Below are 18,510 nucleotides of genomic sequence, written 5' to 3'. Positions count from 1 at the left end.
CGAGCGAATAAAACGCTTTTCAACTTTTATCCGAGAAAAGATTAATACATAGAGAATTATTATCTCTATGTATTTCGTATGCACGTACGTATAATATATACTGGGTCGATCGTTGGACAATTCCGCACACGGACGTGGAGAACAAGTATCCTTAATTAATGCAAACTCGCGTATTACCGGCGACTCTAAAACGCGTATACTCGATTGGAATTTTTCGACGGGACGATAAAAAAAAGAAACTATACTTTAATTGCTACTCACTTGAGAGACTCTATAACGCGATTCTGCGGATCGAGCCATTGCATGTTGGTGATCAGCTCGAAGTTATCGACGTTCGGCTTGCACATAAAAATGTTGCTAGATCCGATAGGCTTTGTTTGCGTCTCGCCACTCGGCAAAATCTCCAGAGAAGCCGCATTCGCGTACGCTGAAAAAAAAATTAACAATTTCATTATTACAATTCACATTTGATTTCACCATTTCATAATCCAAGAGGTGGGGGGTGGGGAGAATCCAAGAGGTGTGGAGAGAGAGAGAGAGAGAAGACACGGTATATTAAGTTTAATTAGATGCAACACCAGAGGGTTCCTTCTTACCTAATCGAGCCGTGGCAAGTGACGGCTGTTGCTCTTGCGGAAGCGGCGCTAGCACGTAAACGCAGAGTACGGAGATGCAGATCGACATCTCGGCACTCATGCTCGTGACGCGATGCCTGCCATAACCATTAGATCTCTCTCTCTCTCTCTCATCATCCGGAGGTAGGTAGGTCGGTAAATGCGCGAGGCGAACTACGTTACGCGGAATGTGCGCTGGCATGCGTGCGTGCGTGACGGGCCTGAAACGTCTCCTCGCCCTTCACCGCTCGCTTGATAATACATCCAAGACAACAGGAAGCGAGAATTAAGCTAATTAATTGCGACGAGCGAAAGTGTGCGGAATTGTTCTAACTAGGAAACGCGAGGGACCTCGCCTTTTCCCTAACCTATCGCTATTGCTTCCGACGACGAGTTTCTTTTACCGAGTCCGTCTCTTAGAAAAGATCCTTGTCAAGTGATCCTCATGTTAATTATGTAATCATTAACGATTCTCGTGCGATCAATCCTTTTGCCTTTCGATTGATCCTTCGACAAATTTACATTGAACATATATATGTCGCTTTTTACGCGCTTCCAAAAGCTGTTAAACCAAATAGAAATTATTTCGAGTACTTGACAAATTAGATTTCTTTTACGATCTCCTCGTGATATAATCCACGTGCGAGCGAAACGCGTTTGACGCGTAAAACGACTTCCACGGTGACTGACGTAATCGCCAATTGTGAGATAATTAAAACGGTTTGACCGCGTCAAACGCGGTGAGGACGACACGACGGTAAAAATGTAAAAATGTAAAACAATGTAAAAACGTCCTTCTCGCTTTTCACAATCTTACAACAGCCGTGTGATATTCTCCTCCTCGATTTCGAGACCGTATTTGAAATGACCGAGGGAGAACAAGAAACGACGAACAATAAAGATTTCTTCTTCTAATCAACTAAAAGAGCAACGCAAATACGACTACACCGCTACTTTAGGATCGCTTGATATCGATTGCGAATATTTTCTACTAAACGATATAACGTCGACAAAATGTATTTTTATTTAAATTATCAAGCTTTTCATCGATCGACATACGCGAGTTCTCACATGACGAGATCCAAAGGAATTAATTCGTATAGGCGGAAATTACTTTACCTACAACATGCCGCTACACTGCTCGGTAATGCGATATAATATAGGATAACGTGTTTTGCGCGATAATCAGCGGAAGAAAGACGGTGGGTAGTAACGTAATTAATCGAAATCAATGCCGATGATTTCCAAGAATTTTCCAAGGCACGTACTTACATACTTACATACTTATGTGGACCGGTAAGCACACGGAGTAATTACGTGCCTGTACTTTTTCCTCCCGGTATAATTGATCGCACACATGGACGGACGCGTTAAAGATCGATCCTCTCGTTCATGAAATATGTTCAAGAAAGTTGTTCCTTAATCGGTTTGCGAAGGTTATATAATACTCGTACAAGGGAAAATAATATTCTCGTTCGATCGACAAATTTCTCCTTGCTTTTTGATCTGCGTCTGGATTTGCGATCGAGTCGAAATCGTTTCGAAATTACGTTCGACGAGAGTAAGAGAGATGATTTCTGCCAGAGGTTTGATTTTGAATTTCACGAGCTCCGTTGTTCTCTCATCGAAATACGAGTGGTCTTTAGTAATCGAAAGAAAATGAAACGAGCAACCCCTCGTACAGATTCGTATCCTAAATACAAAGGAGGAATAAGGTATAATAAAAGCAAGTTCTTCGTTCTTCTCCCCCTTCCATCGCGATAACTCTACCATCTTTCTCTCTCCTTTCTCTCCCGACAAGACTCGCAAATTCGTCATCTCCTGCTGCTGCTGCTGCTTTGCACCAAGAAAGAGAGATAGAGAGAAAAGTATCAGGGGTCGAGTCTCCTATGACAGGGAGGAGAAATTAATCATTTCCTTATATATGTATATATATATATATATAGAAAGAGAGAGAGAGAGAGAGAGAGTTTAATGTGTTTCGGAGAGCGAAATAATGGGGATGGTTGGGAGAGCATTCTCAAAGTCATTTCGTTCGGCACGAAATAGGTGATAACTTAAAAGTTAAAAAACGACTGCCCTAAATATAACTGCGCTAAATTCGTGCGAAATAGATAAGAATGTACCGTGTTAGATTAAGAAAACTACCGGTAGTAAAGCGATTCGATGAAAACCATCGAGTCGTTCGTTTACGCGAGGGGTACATGCATGTACGTACATATGCAAGTCTCATCGTCGACGCAGACCGAGCAACTCGAAAACGTTTCATCTATATCTGTCGTTCCTCCTAGAGAACGAATCTACGATGTTATCCGAAGAAAAAAGAGAACGATAAGAGAATCTCTTAGGGAAAACGTTAAATCATCTCCCTCGACGATGTGTAAATACATATCGTATCTATCAGCGTGACATTTTTCGAGCTGGGTACGCTGCTCCACAACCCATTATAGAAATATCGTCGTACATATAATAATATACGCCCTCGATAAAAGCGAATCCTCTCTCCGCCTCTCTTTCGAGGGCAAATTCTATAATCGCTTAACAAATTTGGACGAGTCACTGGGCACAACAGAACGTTTTCCAAGCCTGCAAAAGCACTCCCTTCTATAGATACACGAACTATTGTACGTTATTACGTTGGCCCTTTCGTGAAATTCGCGGAATCATCGTTTTCGTCGTATGCACTCGTAGGATAATCGTTAGGGCGTGCGAGAGAGAGAGAGAGAGAGAGACAAGTTTCTCCTCCGGAAATTTTCGCGAAGAAATCCCATAATTGGCCGGAGGGTTGCCTTCGGACTGCGAGAGATAGAAGGAACGAGATAGTTGAGAGAGAGAGGGAGAGAGGCGGAAGGGAGGAATAACTATAGTCAAGATGTTAGAAATAGAAGAAGATAGCTAGAGGGCGAGATCTACCCTCGTAGGACATCTTATTTACGTTAGTTAGGGTTTGTTGGCACAACCACCCTAGGGGCCATTCGACGACGAAAGCACCCCTCCCCCGACCCCGGGCCATTTTAGCTACTCCACGCGTACATACATATTCCTCTTTCTCAGCCCCTGACTGCTTTAGGAAAAGCCAAGGGGGTATCGGAAAGACCGGTGTAAGTGCTTGTATATACGCGCACGTGTAGATACGCATGTATACCGAAGAGAGTACATTGCCTTTAAAGTGTCATCGGTGGGCGTTTCTGTCCGTGTATCGGAAGGTGGTTCCTTTGGTTACCAACGCATTCCCCCGTTGGCCGGTGTATGCGAGGCGCATCGCGGGAGGTACCTACCACTACGTGGGGGGGCTCGGGTAAACTCGCCGACATGTTGTCACTCGAGCTGGAAGAATTCGATCTAGGAGGGTTCGAGAAACAGAACGAGCCTGCTCTGTTCGTGGATACGTTTTCCTGTCAGGGTAGCGTTTTCTCTGACGCGAAGAGACGAAAATAGAGGGGGCCAAGAGGATTTGATCAAATTCCACGATATCGAATTGGCTGGATAAGAACGAGGTCTGGCTTCCTGAATTTTCCAAGTACGACCGTACATGCCCAAACTTGAAAGATATGAAAAGAATTGGCCCGATCGTCCTTCTTTCCTTTCCTCATTCCGCGAGAACTCTTTCTTAAGAGCGCTCTTAAGGGTGCTTTTATCAGAGCTATCTACATACGTAACGAAGATACGATCGATGCTCATCTCGTCGGTAGATATACATAATGCGTTCTAAAAAACAAAGACAATTGCTTTCCCAGAGGCAATAAGTCTAACCGAGACGATTCGATATATACTCCGTGGGTAGTTTCTCAAAGTTTCTCGATTAGGGAATCCTAATTCCCGTTCTAATCCTCTAGATAAATTCTACCGATTAAGGGAGCTCGATACAATCGATCGAGCCAGGATAATTCAGAACGAAACGATCCGAAAATTTCTCATCGGCGATCGTTTAATGTCTCGTCTCTCTCTCTCTCTCTCTCTCTCTCTCTCTCTCTCTCTCTCTCTCTCTCTCTCTCTCTCTGTTCCAACGAAACACTTAATTTTAAACATCGACAAATGTGTGAAATTGCTTTACATCGAAGAGACGAATAGGAAAGAATATAAAAAAACTCTACTTGTACGACTTATTCTCGAGATCGTTGAATGGCGCGAAAGATGTAAGAAATTCGAGTGCAAAAATGGTCGGAAAAAATATGCGAAAAGAGATGAGAAGCGTAGATATTTCGATCGTTTTCGATCACCGGTTCTTCCGTACAAAGTTCCGGTCATGCGATACGAACTTTTAGCCGCATCTGCGAAGAGGACGCATACATCCGGTCGAACATGATCCAACGTGTGGAAGTAAGGTGAGCGTAACGATAAAATTCGTTTGCCGGAAACGGATTGGAAATTATTATCAGCTAGGTAGAATCGTATATTTTTTTTACATAGACATTTTGCAATGGAAAAAAAGTTACAAATCGAAAAAAAAAAAGGAATAGAGGATCGGCCTTTCTATCTTGCACGTCTCTCTTTGCAAGATTTACCTCATAAACATTTTATCTCCGACAAAAGTTCGAAGGATCGAGCCAACGTGCGACGATAGAGTAAAGCTCGAGCAAAACTCGCGTGTGCGTTAAAGGTGACGCGTAAAGGTATAGGATTAACACTTTTCTCGTAAAATTACGAGAGCGGAGTTACTCGTTTACTAAAGACCGGTTTCTTCAAAGCGATCTCGTTAAACGCAAGCTTTCTCTCTCTCTCTCTCTCTCTCTACGGAGAGAAAGACAGGACACACTCGTTACACCGCTTGCACGTGTTTATCGCGTTACGCGAGTGCACACACGAGCTGGAACTCGAGCGGTCACACGCTTGGTTTCGTGCACGTGAACGACGAGTGCGTCTCTTTCTTTCTCTGTTCTTTCCAACTAGACCGAACCAAACGTATACGCGTACGCACGCGCATCGTGTTAAATCCATATATGTTTACGCTAGGTATATCTATTATCGAGTGAACGCGCTTATATCGACTATTTTAATTAACTATTCGAATAAGAAATTTCGCGAAAGGACAGTTTTCCATTTACTTTTGCAGAAAAAGAAAAATTACTCTTAGGATTAAGATTAAGTTATTCGATAAGTGAACGCGCATCTGCGCGACACCGCGGTGTATATAGATATATAAGTATAGTGTATAGTCACTGAGAGAGAGAGAGAGAAAGAGAGAAAACGCATATACCCGGGCAACACAGGCTCTAGAGATACCCAGCAATTTCGGTAAAAGGGTTCTGCTATATAACGGAGCAGCCTGTCGCTGGTCGTACACCTGATGACGCTACTACCGTTACCATCGCGGTATTGGTACCTCAACTAAAAGCTATTTTCCCCTAATTCATGGCCTTGTCTCCTATGGAAGCGGCTTCCACGTGAATGGTACACGCAACGTCGTCCCGCTTTCCATCGATTTTCGCGACGTTCCGGGGTATTCCTCTCATCTTTCGTCTCTCTCACCCTCTCCCTTCGAGTGTACGAGTCGTAATTCACTACCTCCTTCTACCCACTTTCCGTTCTTCCAAGAGAACTCGCGAAGAAGAGGAGCTTCTGCAAGCCCTCTCTCTCTCTCTCTCTCTCTCTCTCTCTCTCCCCCGACTTTCTTTCCTTCGTTCGGTGCCGACACGTTTCTCTGACACTTGAAATTTAGGTGATTCCTTTCCCCATCTTCTTTTTTCTCTTCGGCCCCGATAGCTGGTAGAAGCTAAGTTGATAAGTTCAGTTACGTTTGGGAGAACTTCACATTTTTCATTTTTTTCCCTTAATTTTATAGAAAACGATATTGGAAAGAAAGTGAATTAGGAAGGTGCACTTGAAACATCGAAATTAGAGATAAAGGAAATGTAAATGGATAACAGAGGAAATGGCGTTTGATTAGTTTTCGAGTTCGTGCATGTTCGGGCTAAAAAAAGAAACTAGAATCTTCATGTTGACTAGTTTACCTCCATGGTCCGATTCTACTCGCGAGTAGAATTCAGTAATTTTCCAAAACTAAAACCAGAAACGGCAAGCTGATTCTAAGGAGTGACTGAGGCGCAAAGGTCGGATCGAACTTTCGAGAAACGTTAAACGTATCCTCGAAGGGGTGCTCGCCGGTCCGGGAAATTCGGCTTCAACGAGACGAACCTTCCTTTCCTTGCTCCTTGGTTCGAGAAAGAAAGACGCAACCCAGACGCAAAGATGGAAAGAACAAAGACAGATGGACGGATAGACATAGATAGATAGCTAAAGAGAAAGACAAAGAGAGAGAGAGAGAGAGAGAGAGAGAGAGAGAGAGAGCATGAAATCAGACTTAACGCAAAAGGGACTGCACAATTTTCTCTGGACGTGTAAATGAAATTTACATGTCCCGTCTAAGAGGAAACAGACAGTGCGAGCGCTATTGGGATCCGAAAGAGCGAAAATAAAAATCGTATTCCATTATTTTCTCACTATAACTCTTCTGTTATACGAGTATTAAAATTTCAGCTAAATTTTAATCACGTCATATCCTCTTTTTCATCTCTATCTATCTCTCTTTCTCATCGTTCAACTGCAACGCGAAGTAGGCAACGCTAAAGCTAGATTAAAAGAAAAGTGCAATTTCTTTACCGTTATTTTAAAGTCGCGTCAAAAAGAAAGAAAATTTTTATAAGCGTCGAATATCTAATAAATACAGAAAGTGGCTACCAGAAAATGGTAAAGATCCGATTACATTGAACTCGAGGGAATGGAGAAACGTAATGTCTCAATAACGAGATGTTAAAGAAGAAGAGATAATAAGAGAATATCAAGGCAAAAAGAGAGAGAGAGAGAGAGAGAATCTAAAAATGGGATCACGGCAAATACGTATCTAACGCATATACATATCTATCTATGTGCATACGTTGCTCTTACATCCGAGTGGTATAAATCTTGAATTCGATTTATTGCCTCTACTAAATTACGTTATAAATTCTTTCTCTGTGAATGTTTCGAATTCTTTCTCTCGATATTTCGAAATCTTATCGGATTTCCCAATATTCTCGTGGCGAGAAGGAATTTCAAATTAAATTTAATACATGAAAGAGCGAACGTCGAGATCGCGTTAGAATACTTGAAAAGGTATATTTAACTTTTGTTTTTTTCTCTTTTTTTTTTTCCCCTTTTCCGATAGATCGAGTGTTTTGTTAAGACTTCTCTTTAAACGATCTCGTTAGGGCCAATTAAAAACGATTTCTAGGGTTAGCGAGAGACAGAGAGGAAAGAGAAAGACAAGGAGGATGAGTGTTTCTCCGGAAGAAAAAGCATGGCTCGAGACAAGAGAGAGAAAGAAGGAGGAAGGACCGTTTCTACTTCTCCAAGAGGGACAAAATTAAATTTCCTTCGAGAACTCACAGCGGTAAGGGAAGAGATGGAGTTAGTCCAGGGTTGGACGAGCCAAGAGAAAAGAAGAAAAGATAGAGAGAGAGAGAGAGAGAGGGATCGTCGGTTAAGATGGGCCACGAGACTTAAATAATTCACTCGTGGGACTCTTCGCGAGGCCTCCAACAACTTTCTCTTCTCGAGCTTCTCCACCCTTCATGGGAGAGCACCGCACAGCTGCCATTTCGCATTCCGCCAGTTTTTCGTGCCATCCGCCCACAAAGGGCGAGAGAGAGAGAGAGAGAGAGAGAGAGAGAGAGAGAGAGAGAGAGAGAAGCCGGGGGAAAACCGAGAGAAAACTGAAAGGTTCTTTTAGATAAGAAATCCAAACGTTCTCTCTCTCTCTCTCTCTTCTCTACTTTTATCACGTTTTAGCAAGGACAAGTCGGAAAGAAAAAGAAAAAAGAATTTTTTCCATCCGTTTCCATCGTTCGCACGTGTCGTGAAAAAAATCTGCGTCACCGTTTCGAAATTGCAAGCGGACATGGTGATTAATGGTAATTCAAAAAAATATACGAGTATAATATTCCGTTGATTTCGTGTTTCAAATAAAAAAGAAGATCATTATTTGCGACACAAATGTTCTAAATACAACGTACGTTTCCAACGTACAAAATTTCGTTAAAATATGGAGAGACGATATTTTTAAATAAAAATCTTCCAATTCTCCATATTGATTATATAATCCGGAAAATCGCTACTGCACACGGATTATTAATATAAATGAAAAAGAAAAAAAAATCACGCGATGCATGGTGCATATAGAAGCCACGTACGTACCGAGCGCGCACAACACTTCTCTCTCTTTTTTTCTCTCATCTTTATGGAAAAATGCAATTATACATATTTTATCTCCGATCGTGGAACGGATACATGAATATTCATAAACACGAAATATCTATTGTACGAGAAAGAGAAGAGACATGGAAATATTTATTTTCTCGCGCTAGCTAAGTATCGAATGAATGTTGTTCTACTACGGTAATAATGAAAAAATGAAGGAAAAGAAGAAAAAAAGTATTCGTCAAAGTTTCACGTCGAAATGAAGAAAGTTTTTGCAAAGGAAAGAGAAAGATTCGTGGTTGTCCAATTAAGTTCCTCTGATAATAATAAATCCGGAGAGGCGGCAAAGGCACAACGCTGATGTTTAACTTCATTAACTTATCTTACGATAAGTTTTCTCAACGATAGGAAGGATAAAGAATTCGAAAGATGGAAGAAATTAACGATGAGTTATTTATTTCTCAGCCGGTACGTGAGCAAAGTTTTCATCAACGCGAAAATAGCTTAAGAAGGCATATGGAGGAAACGAAGTAAATTGAGCGTCCCAGCAAACTCGATTTCCTCCTTCCTCTCTCCCTCTCTCTCTCTCTGCGCGTAATCCGAAGCTTCCGCTTTTAAGGGGTGCCTCGTGGTGCACCCTTTGGCTGTCCGAGAGTTAGAGAGAGGAGCCACCGTTACGGCGGGATGTCGCAGAGATTAAAAGCACCACCCATGTCGAAAACGAGAATAATTCTCGCGCATGGTGCGACCACGAAAGTGCGAAGACTACTGAGATTAATAAATTCATTCTCGAGAGGTCCAGTGGCTTAAAAGATGGTGCTCTTTTAATTCGTTCGTTGTTTTCGTGACGCGTAAAAAGAAAACAAAAAAAGGACAAAGCGAAAGGATCGAATGAAAAATGGTAACGAACGTTAGTTCGTTTGGAAAGATTAGCACCGCTCGAACCATCTTCGACATCTCCTTCTATCTCCTACAGAACATGGGATCTTTAATGGATATTTTAGGCGGGATCTCTACTCGATGGTTGAACTTGGTTCGGCCGAGCGGAAGGTCAATCTCGACGCTTCGAAATTTCGGACCAGCCAGCAGCAACAAAAGCGGCACACACAGCGGCACAGGACGTAGGACGACGAAATTAACTGTCAATCTCAATTTCTCCTTCTCCTCTCTGGGTTTACCCTCCTTCATTCCACATACGCGCGCGTGCATAGACATACACACACACACACATATGTCAGACACTCATATGTCAAAGGGAAACAGGCGGTATGAGCTTAGGAGGCCACCCCCGAGAAACGTCAATTATAAAGCAGCAATGTGACTGCCAGAAACGTCAAGATCTCTTCCCCATTCTTCACCCTCGCTGTTATATTTAATGAAAAGAAGGCTAATCCACGATCGGTCATAATACGCGGACGGAAGAACGACGACAACTACGACAATGGGTTGGGTGAATTCTCTCTCTTCTTTCGACGAGAGTTTCGCGCTCGTACGTACGCGCGAACGAGCCCTCTTTCCTTCTTCCGGGCTACTGACCCCGTTTGCTCCTATGTGTATAGATATATACAATACTATGTATTATACACGATATGGCATATGCCAAGCGTTATCCATCGCGTCGATTTACAACGAAGTGCCACGACCATTCGGCTATCTGTTGCTTCGCGTATAAAACACCCAAGTCTTTGTCGATCGTATCACGCGACTCGGCTAACAAATGCTTTTCTGGACATACATACGTATGTACAAGACTCTCTCTCTCTCTCTCTCTCTCTCTCTCTCTCTCTCTCTCTCTCTCTCTCTCTCTCTCTCCGCATCGCATCGCATCGCATCGCATAAAAAAAAGAACAAAGAGTCTCGTAGTTTTTATTTCCCGTCGAATTTTGTTCAGCGATGCGTTATTATATTGCTTTTCGGTGGTCAGCACGACGCCCCACCGCCATCGAGTCACGTATGTTTGTCAGACAGACAGGCGCGGGCAGGCGAACGGTCGTTTTGTTTTATTTTCAAATAGAAAAGGTTTGTCATTTTTTACGAGCGTCACTCGTGGTGACGGTGGTGGTTAGGTATATTATCTTTTACAGTACATTATCGCTATGTCTACGATAAAGCGATAAATTATTGACTTTTGCATTTGTTGGGGTAATAAAAAAGGCAACGAAATAATTTAACGTTGGACAGTAGCCTGAAATTCGATTCGTCCGATATCGAAACTTATAGGAAAAGTCATAAAAGGGCAACAACGTTCCACGTAGACGATCAAATACAGAAAGTGGAACAGCGATACTTTACTAGACTCGGCTCGACCGATCGTAATTTTCTCTTAGGTCGTAATTCTTAAGTCGTAAGAGTTCACTCTAGGATCAAGGTTTAAGGGTAGCTATTTCTCTCTCTCTCTCTCTCTCTGCCTTAATGGTTCTACGGTGCAACGATCTCATGCCGCAGGCACGCCCACGAGATCATCCGTGAACAAGAGTCGTATATATATATAAAGGTACTTATCAGCTTCCTCGAGCTGGCGAGCTCGAAGAGAGCAACGCGCGCAAGGCCGACGACGACGCAACGTAAGCGGTAACGGCAATAGCAGCGGCAATGCAAATGGCACACCATTGTTATTAACTCGATACATCCTTTAAAGTCTCAACCCTCATTGTTCGCCTACGAACTTTGATTGCTCTTTCGTTTAGCGACGTCCGCCACTTGGCTTCTTCTTCTTTGCGATAATTTATGCTCCCTGCAAAAATGACCATCTCAAGAAAGATAAAGACTCGTCGAAAAATATACGCCTAAGTACGTATCTCTATGTAGTTTTCCTTTTCTCTCGAGCGTGGAAACGCAAGTAGAAAAATCCCTAGGTCGAAATTTCTATGAAAACGAAGGGAGCGAACGTTAACGAGTAACGTACCGTTGCTAAAGCACTTACTCGAGAGAGCTCGGAATGTTCTCACGAGAAATATACGTATGTACATACATACAGACGGACAACACGAGAGAGAGAGAGAGAGAAAAGTGGAACGTTCGACTTCTCGCGGGTGCAATTTATAGGGAGCGCGTAGGGACCCTATAGCGGAGTGTTACGGGTTTACGCGTTCGTATCGTGCCAATCTACTCTGGACACGGAAAAAGAACGTAATAGATATATACGTATATACCCATAGGATCTTAACAAAATATATTTATCACGATTAACACTCGTGATAAATTGCGTAGATCTTTCGATAACATCGTAAGAAAGTCATAGTCAAAGTCGATCCAAAAATGCACCCTCCGGGATTCAATAGATCCCCGCGATCTGTATAAATATATAGCGCACATGTGTCATAGATCCTATAATTCCGAGAGAGAGAGAGAGAGAGAATAAAGATCAATATGGAAATCGTGACGAATCGTCGATGGGCTACTCTCTCTCTCTCTCTCTCTCTCTCTCTCTCTCTCTCTCTCTCTCTCTCTCTCTCTCTCTCTCTCTCTCTCTCTCTCTCTCTCTCTCTCTCTCTCTCTCTCCGTGGCTCATGGCGAGGGTGCCAAAACGATTTTTATTCCGAGATAATAGACGATCTGAGAATTGGACAGGAAATTGGCATCTCCCTCTGGTCGGCATATTTACATATTAACGAGAGCAGATATGGAACATATTTTGTCCATGTTCACTTTTTGAATTTTGCACCGCGTACCGACAAAGAGAGAAAGATATACTATAGGCTTTTCGATTTTCGGAAACGTCCACGGAATGTTGACTTTGGCGCTAGTTTAGCATTACGATCGATGCTATTGAACGTATGGTTCGTTGGTTCAGACGCGATAAGAATAAAACCGTCAAAATAGTCGAAAATGGCGATATTTTTGCCATGCGAGGATACTTGATAAAATTGAAAAAAATCTTCAGGCCCGTATGTGAATTCTCTATCGACCAAAGGTTTTGTGGATCCACGAGAGAGAGAGAGAGAGAAAACAAATACGTTTGTTATTCGCAACGCGGACGACGCGGATCGATTGCATAGAGCAGCTCAACGCTCGTTTCTGTTTGCTCCAGCGATCAAATGTCTCTTCGATGATTGTCCCTCGGTCCGTCATTCGATACGATATGAATTTCCTCGGAATCCACCCATCCCTTCTCCTCGTTCATTCTCGCCCTCGTGTCGGTCGCGTTAGTTTTTGCACAGCGTTTTTGTTCGATCCCTTCTCTTCCGGCTCGCCACCGAACGGAAACGCTTTAGAATTCGACTCAACCGAAATTCACGACGACGAACTATTCGACTACGAAAAGTCGGCTAAGCGATCAAACTAATGGCAATGCTATATTAATGGACTTTTACACATAAGAAAGAAAGAAAGAGAGAAAGAAAGAAAAAACAAAAAAGTCGATTTTTAGCTTGGAATCGAACAAACGTTTCTCGATAAGCCCTCGCGCATACGCATTTACGATGCTACCTAACTGAATTGGATCGCGTTTCAAGGGAACGTTTCGCCAAGATATCGAGAAATGGGGAGAAGAAGGACAATGATAAGGAACGAGAGAGAGAGAGAGAGAGAGAGAATAGAACGTATCGAGTGTCGTCTACGCTTCTCGTACTTCTCGATACACGCCTATCGAGTAGGGTTGTTTGCATAAAATTTTGCATATCATTTCCTGGAGCTACGACGACTCTCATCCCTATAGACAATTTTTATCCTCGATATCAGCTCCCATAATTCTCTCCTTACGTCGCTCCATTCTTTTTCCACTCATCGATTTCAAAGGGCTTCCTCGTTCGTCTCAACTTACTTCTTTTGCATTTCGCTCTTTTTCGAGTATCTCGGACAAAAGTTCGTTATCCCTTGATCCCACGATGACATTATTTCTTTTCCCCGGTTTCCTCTTCTCCTACTCGAGCGTTTTATCGAGCGTGCTTCGTTGAAGCAGCGCTCGTGTATCTTAATGAAGATGCTCGGAAGGTATTACGCGTCCAGTCTCGAGGCCATTTAAATCGTACTAAACGTCTTTCTCTTTCCGTCTCACGCATTATGAATTAAGTGGAACGGTAGGAACTCAAAGGGTTAAATCTTACATCACGTTGAATGAGTCAGCCTAACAAAGCTGTCGTGTCCTTACTTGAGAATCCTTCTCTCTCGCTCTCGCTCGCTCTTTTTCTGAGCCCTTAGTCCAATTCCACTGTTCCCATGACTCATCCCCGATGATCATGGACACTAATAATGGGCCAAAGCTTCGTCGAAAAAAAAAACGATCCAATCCTTCCCATCGTTCATACGTTCTCGATGTAGGTATCGAGTAACGCGCCTTCTTCGTTTATTATTTTCTTCTCGAAACGGCATATAATAACGGACGGTCAATCATCGTTAACCGTTCATGGCATCCTCCCACGTCGAAAGCTCGAAAATTCTGTCTCCGCTCTCGAACGATAGAGAAAGAGGCGCTTATTGCTAACTAGCGTGCGCGTGGCTCGTAGGACATATATATATATATGTATTAGGAATAGCTATATGTGCATGGCTTGATTAGGTCGTCGTCGCCCATTAGACCGGATCTGCCAATCCTCGGAGCAATATAAGCCACGACTTTATTTACGCACAGGACATTCTGCACACGAATGTAAAGGTAAATGAGCTCGTCGTCTGTGTGCGCGTGTCACGCGTAAAGATGACGAGAGGGGAAAGCGTACCGGCGCACAGCAGAGCACAGCAGAGCACAGCACAGTTTCGAATTAAACGCAAGGAAACCACGCCCTTACATAAACAGAGTAATTGCGAGGGCGTTCGCGCGAGAAAAGAGAGAGCATATTTCGAAGAGGGAGAAAAACCCACCCTCTCTCTTCTCTCTTCTTATTCTCCTCTCTTTTCTCTCGCTTTTATCGTCTCATTGTGACGAAACGGCTTGACGCGCAAACAGGGAGTAGCTCTCTCTCTCTCTTTCCCTCGTCAGCACCCTCCTCTTCGTCCCTTGTGTATGAGGAACAAACGCCGTACAAGTGCGAAAACGAACTATGATTTTTCCCTCGCAATAACGTGATACAAATTTAATCGCACGTGCACTACGCGCGATTCTCCATATCCTAATATTGGATTATATAGAAAACAAATGAAATATAAAATATTGAATTTGAAAATATTTTTCTCATCCATCACATAGGCATCATGTTATATACATAAACATATAGGCATATGATCTACCCTGTCGTGCATGGACGAACAAAGGATATGCAACACGTGGTGGCTGGCTCTTCGTAACCATCGAAATAACTTTCGCACGTAATAATAATCGAACTCGTCGAGCATCTTATAACGGTGCAATGAATGAAAAATGAAATCGAACGAATATCACTGGCGCGCTCTTCTTTCTCGATTAGATAAAAAATGCGTTTAGGCGTATATCCACGACATGTGTACTTTGCTAGGTACGCGCGTAACATTCGAGTGGAAGGGTTTCTAGCTGGCGTCGCCTCTCCTCATTCGATCGAACTTTCCCTTCGTCTCTAGCTTGATAATACTAGGCTTGATAATACGACGTCCACCCCTTCCATTCTTTCGTACCAAAATATCACTTTCATCTTTTTCTTTCGAAGGATCCTACCGTTTTCCTTCTTTCTCTCTCTCTCTCTCTCTCTCTCTCATAAAACAACTAGGTACGAGGCGACTAACAACAACCAAAGTGCAATCTTCCGCAACGAAGTTCGGAAGAACGGGTCTCTCTCTCTTTTATGCTACCCATCTTTTTCTTCGGCCATTGTGTCGTCCCAAGCTCGCTTTTTTCTTCTTTTTGTTTCTTTTTCAAGCAGAAGCGCGGCAACGTTCAAAAAATTTGCATTTATATGTTTACCGTGTAAGGGCTTCCATCAAAAAGTATCTCGCTCGATCGCGAGAAGAGAGAAAATCGAGGCTCTCTCTTTCTCTTTCTCGTCAGATTACAAAGACACCCTCTCCGTGTTCCGTACCTACAAACACTGACGCATAGATGGGTCAAAGTATAACCCTCGATTCTCAAAGACCACCAAGGTAGAATCTTTTCACGCTTCAAGACCTTCCTTTTTTACTCTAAAAATGAACAAGAAAGGAAAGAAGGAAAAAAAAAAAGAGAGAAAAAAAAAGAAAAAAGAAATAAAAATAAAAAAATAAAAAAAGAAAAAAATCAGGTTCGATCCGCTGGACGTAATAAAAACACTACAGGCTAGTGATTTCTTTCCCTGATAATTTTCTACCCTAGTGGTTTTTATTACCGATTCTACGGTTGTTTATATTCGTTGTAGTCGTAGGACTCTCTCGCAAGTAGAGGAAGAATGTAATTTCCCTCCCTTCTGTTTCTCTACGCTCATTCGAGTAATAATAATCATAGTTAATCGTAAGTTACGATGCTATATAACATACTTACTCTCCTTTTATCCTTTCGGGAGGTAGGATATATTGCTAACCGTAATAACGTTATCTAGCTACGCAACATAGTCACGTCTCGCGAGTTAAAATATACGAGGTGGAAGAAAGGAGGAAGAGCCAGGAAAAGGTACGATAATAAAGCAACGAGAATCGGCGAATTTTCAAACTTTTTTCGATCGTACGATAAAAGAGATTATACGGACTTTTCTTTTTTCGAATAATCCCCAATTTAGGGACGAAAGAAGGTACGAGGCTATAGGCCGATCGACAAAAGTTTAACGACGACTTTTACGTTTACTACGTAACGCCGCCTATTATGATTAATAAGTCTCGCTATCTCTCCGTCTGTATCTCCATTGCTCCCGCGTATCCTATGGGAAATGTATTGTTTCAGCCGACAGTAATCGTGATTCATGTATCGAGATTCGTTGGCAATCCGATCGCCCAGAGCCGCATGGGCAGCATTCGGGAAAGTTAACCAGAGTGGCTAGCTGGCCCTCCTCCTCCTCCTCTCTCTCTCTCTCTCTCTCGACGCGCGAATAGAAATTCCGACGATGCGATAAATCTTAAAGTTGAACGGAGATAGATAGATAGATAGATAGATAGATAGGTAGATAGAGGGGGAGAGTTCGCGTCAAGAAAGAATAAATGCGACTTATTTAAATATTACAAACGATTACTCTTGAACGATACTCTCGACGATGTCATTACGTAGATATATTTAAAAGGCTTGCCTTTTGCTCCAGTAATATGCAATGGCTCGTAGAAAGAAGGATACTCGAGAACGCGCAAAGAAACGATTTTCTCTCGAACGAAATCGCACAGTTTATCTTAAACATTCCACTTAATTGCGCGTTCGTTCGAAAAAGAAAACGAAAGAGGAACAAGCATAGCCCCACGACTGGTTTCCTTCAACGTAAAGCGTTGGATTTATAACGGTGAGTAAGAACGGTTCGTTCTCGTTGATCCCCACTGGTCAGAATTGAGACTCTCTCCGAGGATTAAAAGGAGGGTCCAGCGAGGCAAGACGGATTTTCTTCTTCGGAACGGTTAATTCGAATCGACCTTTCCTTCGCTCTCGATACCGACTACTACTACTTTAGGAATCAACCAAAAAGAAAATAACGATCCGAAGATCGTTCGAGTCAGTCTTTCCTGGCAGTTAGGACGGCTACTAAAAAAAAACATCAAATGCTTTCTCCTGCGAAAGGTATAACGAGAGAATACCCTTTAATGCGATCGTCGGATTGTAGCGAACTTTGACCGAGAACCGACCTCTAATTTTCTTCTCTATCTGACTTCTTCTTAATCGCATTTTCGATGCTAAAGAGCGCGCGCGCGCACGCGTTCCAGACTCTATCCATAGGATTAATGGCCGGTCAAGTTAGCTCGAAGAGAGTAACAGGACTAAAGGAGATGGAAGAAAAGTTATCAATTGAAGAGAAGTCGCATGCGCGCGAATCGTCGCGTGAATGGAACATTTGCTCTACGCCATTTTGCGAGACTCCTCTTCTCCTTTCTTTGGCTTCGCAAAGTGAACACCGCTCCACGATGGTTTTCAAGGAGGAAGAAGAAAAAAATAATTCTCGCCAAACTATTCGGAAGATATTCGTTTCCGAGTGCCACGAATTAATGATGCCTCGCGAAATCGACAAACAGAGAGGAAGAGAGAGAGAGAGAGAGATCAAAGCTAGAGAGCTTAGCGAGACGATATGAAATATTGAAATCAAAGAGAGATAAGATATTCGCGTAAACGAGGAGCCGAGGAAGAACTAATCTAAGAAGCTAACACTGAGAGATCAAAGACGTTAACGTCGTTCCATATTCGATACCAAGGGTCACAACCGGAGGATCCTTTAATTAAAGAATTACCTTCACCCACGCGCAAACGAATACGAGAGAGAGAGAGAGAGAGAGAGGAAGCCGAATTCGATGCGAACGATGGCCAAGGGTACTTTAATTTAAAACGGATCGTATCTGGGCAGTATATAGCCGACAGAAACACATCACACGCGACTCGTTTTACAGTAACCATTGAAGAACGTGAAGCAGCGGATTGAATCAGCGAGCGGTGCCTTTAATCCTTTGACGTGCCTATATTTACGTGAGTGTAATACCACGATGTGCGTGCTCATCTATCGAAGTTTTGAAATTAAATTTTCAAGCTTCCCGCAAATCGTCTTCTGACATTTTTTATGTCAAAAAGAAGAAGAAAATATTCTACAAATCTTTACCGTATACGTTTGAATTTCATCGCTAAAACCTTGAACGATAAATTGCGGAAGTTTTGAAATCTGGCAACAGATGTCTATGTATATGAGAGGAAAGAGAAGAGGCCTCTACAACGAGGAGCACGAGA

The 18,510-nt window shown here is 42.7% G+C and overlaps 1 protein-coding gene across 7 annotated transcripts in view; it reads right to left on the bottom strand.

The window, feature by feature from the left end:
* LOC124429437 (fasciclin-2) overlaps positions 1-18,510 on the bottom strand; it is a 66,868-nt gene that overhangs the window by 17,510 nt on the left and 30,848 nt on the right. For 6 of the 7 annotated variants that reach the window (XM_046974738.1, XM_046974737.1, XM_046974733.1 and 3 more), the window contains one exon: positions 262-427. In XM_046974738.1, the coding sequence (XP_046830694.1) occupies positions 262-427 (166 nt within the window). Of the gene's footprint in view, positions 1-261; positions 428-596; positions 753-18,510 lie in introns of those variants that run through there. The other variant, XM_046974735.1, reaches the window with a different exon arrangement.

The sequence above is a fragment of the Vespa crabro genome, chromosome 15 (assembly GCF_910589235.1).
Source record: "Vespa crabro chromosome 15, iyVesCrab1.2, whole genome shotgun sequence".
Taxonomy (NCBI): domain Eukaryota; kingdom Metazoa; phylum Arthropoda; class Insecta; order Hymenoptera; family Vespidae; genus Vespa; species Vespa crabro.
The sequence above is the reverse complement of the archived record's forward strand: the minus strand, read 5'-3'. Positions and strand labels throughout refer to the sequence as shown.